The 1,572-nt window shown below is 61.5% G+C and overlaps 1 protein-coding gene across 1 annotated transcript in view; it reads left to right on the top strand.

The window, feature by feature from the left end:
• Nucleotides 1-659, top strand: part of LOC104524162 (interferon regulatory factor 5) — a gene marked incomplete at its 5' end in the record, with an annotated part of 1,525 nt that extends 866 nt beyond the window's left edge. Inside the window, 2 exons of the mRNA XM_010166948.2 lie at nt 219-337; nt 426-659. Of these exons, the coding sequence (XP_010165250.2) occupies nt 219-337; nt 426-659 (353 nt within the window). The remainder of the gene's footprint in view (nt 1-218; nt 338-425) is intronic.
• Nucleotides 660-1,572: the final 913 nt, after the last annotated feature.

Here is a 1,572-nt window from a genome sequence, read left to right as displayed (position 1 = left end):
GGGGACCCCAGGTGGGACGTGGGGAGATGATGGGACCAAGCTGGGATGGGGGAACACCAGGTGGCACATGGGGAGCTGGTGGGACCAAGGTGGGATGGGGGGACACCAGGTGGGACATGAGCAGCTGGTGGGACCAAGTTGGGATGGGGGAACACCAGCTGTGCTGGTGGTGGGACAGGGTCCCATCCTGTCCCTCCCCGCGGTGTTGGGCCCCCCAGGCCTCATCCTCTTCCAGAAGGGCCAGACCACCACCCCCCCACCCTTCGAGATCTTCTTCTGCTTCGGTGAGGAGTGGCCAGACCAGAAGCCCAAGGAGAAGAAGCTGATCACGGTGCAGGTGATGGGACAGGGACACCCCAGGTTGTCCCCAGAGGGGACAGGGGTGGCTGTCCCCACACCGGCTGACACGTGGGGGTCTCTGGCAGGTGGTGCCCGTGGTGGCCCGGTTGCTGCTGGAGATGTTCTCAGGAGAATTGTCCTGGTCAGCAGACAGCATCCCCCTGCAGATCTCCCACCCTGACCTGAAGGACAAGATGGTGGAACAGTTCAAGGAGCTCCACCAGCTTTGGCAGAACCAGCAGCAGATGCCACCAGCACAACCCGAGCTGGGTCCCACCACCGGACCTTGGGTGATGCCACCAGGCTCCCTGCCCCAGTGACACCTTGGGGACACCCATGGCAATGCCACCACGGCAGCACCTTGAGGTGACCTCAATGCTGGAGACATCCCACCCCACCTTGTCCCCATCCCTGTCCCCATCCCTCTGCTGAGGAGCAGCCACCGTGTCCCATGGGAGGTGACAAGGGCCACCACGTTCATCCATCCCATGGGGGCTTCAATGTGACCGAGGAGAAGCTGGTCCCACCACCCTGGAGCACCCACCACCATGTCCCATGGGAGATGAGAAGGGCCACCATGTTCCTCCATCCCATGGGGGCTTCAATGTGACCGAGGAGCATCCCTCTGCTGAGGAGCAGCCACCGTGTCCCATGGGAGGTGACAAGGGCCACCACGTTCATCCATCCCATGGGGGCTTCAATGTGACCGAGGAGAAGCTGGTCCCACCACCCTGGAGCACCCACCACCATGTCCCATGGGAGATGAGAAGGGCCACCATGTTCCTCCATCCCATGGGGGCTTCAATGTGACCGAGGAGAAGCTGGTCCCACCACCCTGGAGCACCCACCACCATGTCCCATGGGAGGTGACAAGGGCCACCACGTTCCTCCATCCCATGGAGGCTTCAACGTGGCCAAGGAGAAGCTGGTCCCACCACCCTGGAGCACCCACCGTGTCCCATGGGAGATGACAAGGGCCACCACGTTCCTCCATCCCATGGAGGCTTCAATGGGGCTGGACCTGAGGAGAAGCTGGTCCCACCACCCAGGAGCACCCACCACGTGACAGACACCCCCCACCCACATTTTTGGGTGAAAACACCAAGAAAATGGGACTATGATGGAGCTGGAACCTTCAGGGATGGAGACAACCAACCCCAGTGGGACCTTCTTGGTGGGCAGAGGACACAACAAATGACCCTTGAAGATCCAACCCAACTTGGAGAGAAGAAC

Source organism: Antrostomus carolinensis, unplaced genomic scaffold (assembly GCF_000700745.2).
Source record: "Antrostomus carolinensis isolate BGI_N321 unplaced genomic scaffold, ASM70074v2 scaffold42674, whole genome shotgun sequence".
NCBI classification, from domain to species: domain Eukaryota; kingdom Metazoa; phylum Chordata; class Aves; order Caprimulgiformes; family Caprimulgidae; genus Antrostomus; species Antrostomus carolinensis.
This window is presented reverse-complemented; position numbering and strand designations above follow the sequence as displayed.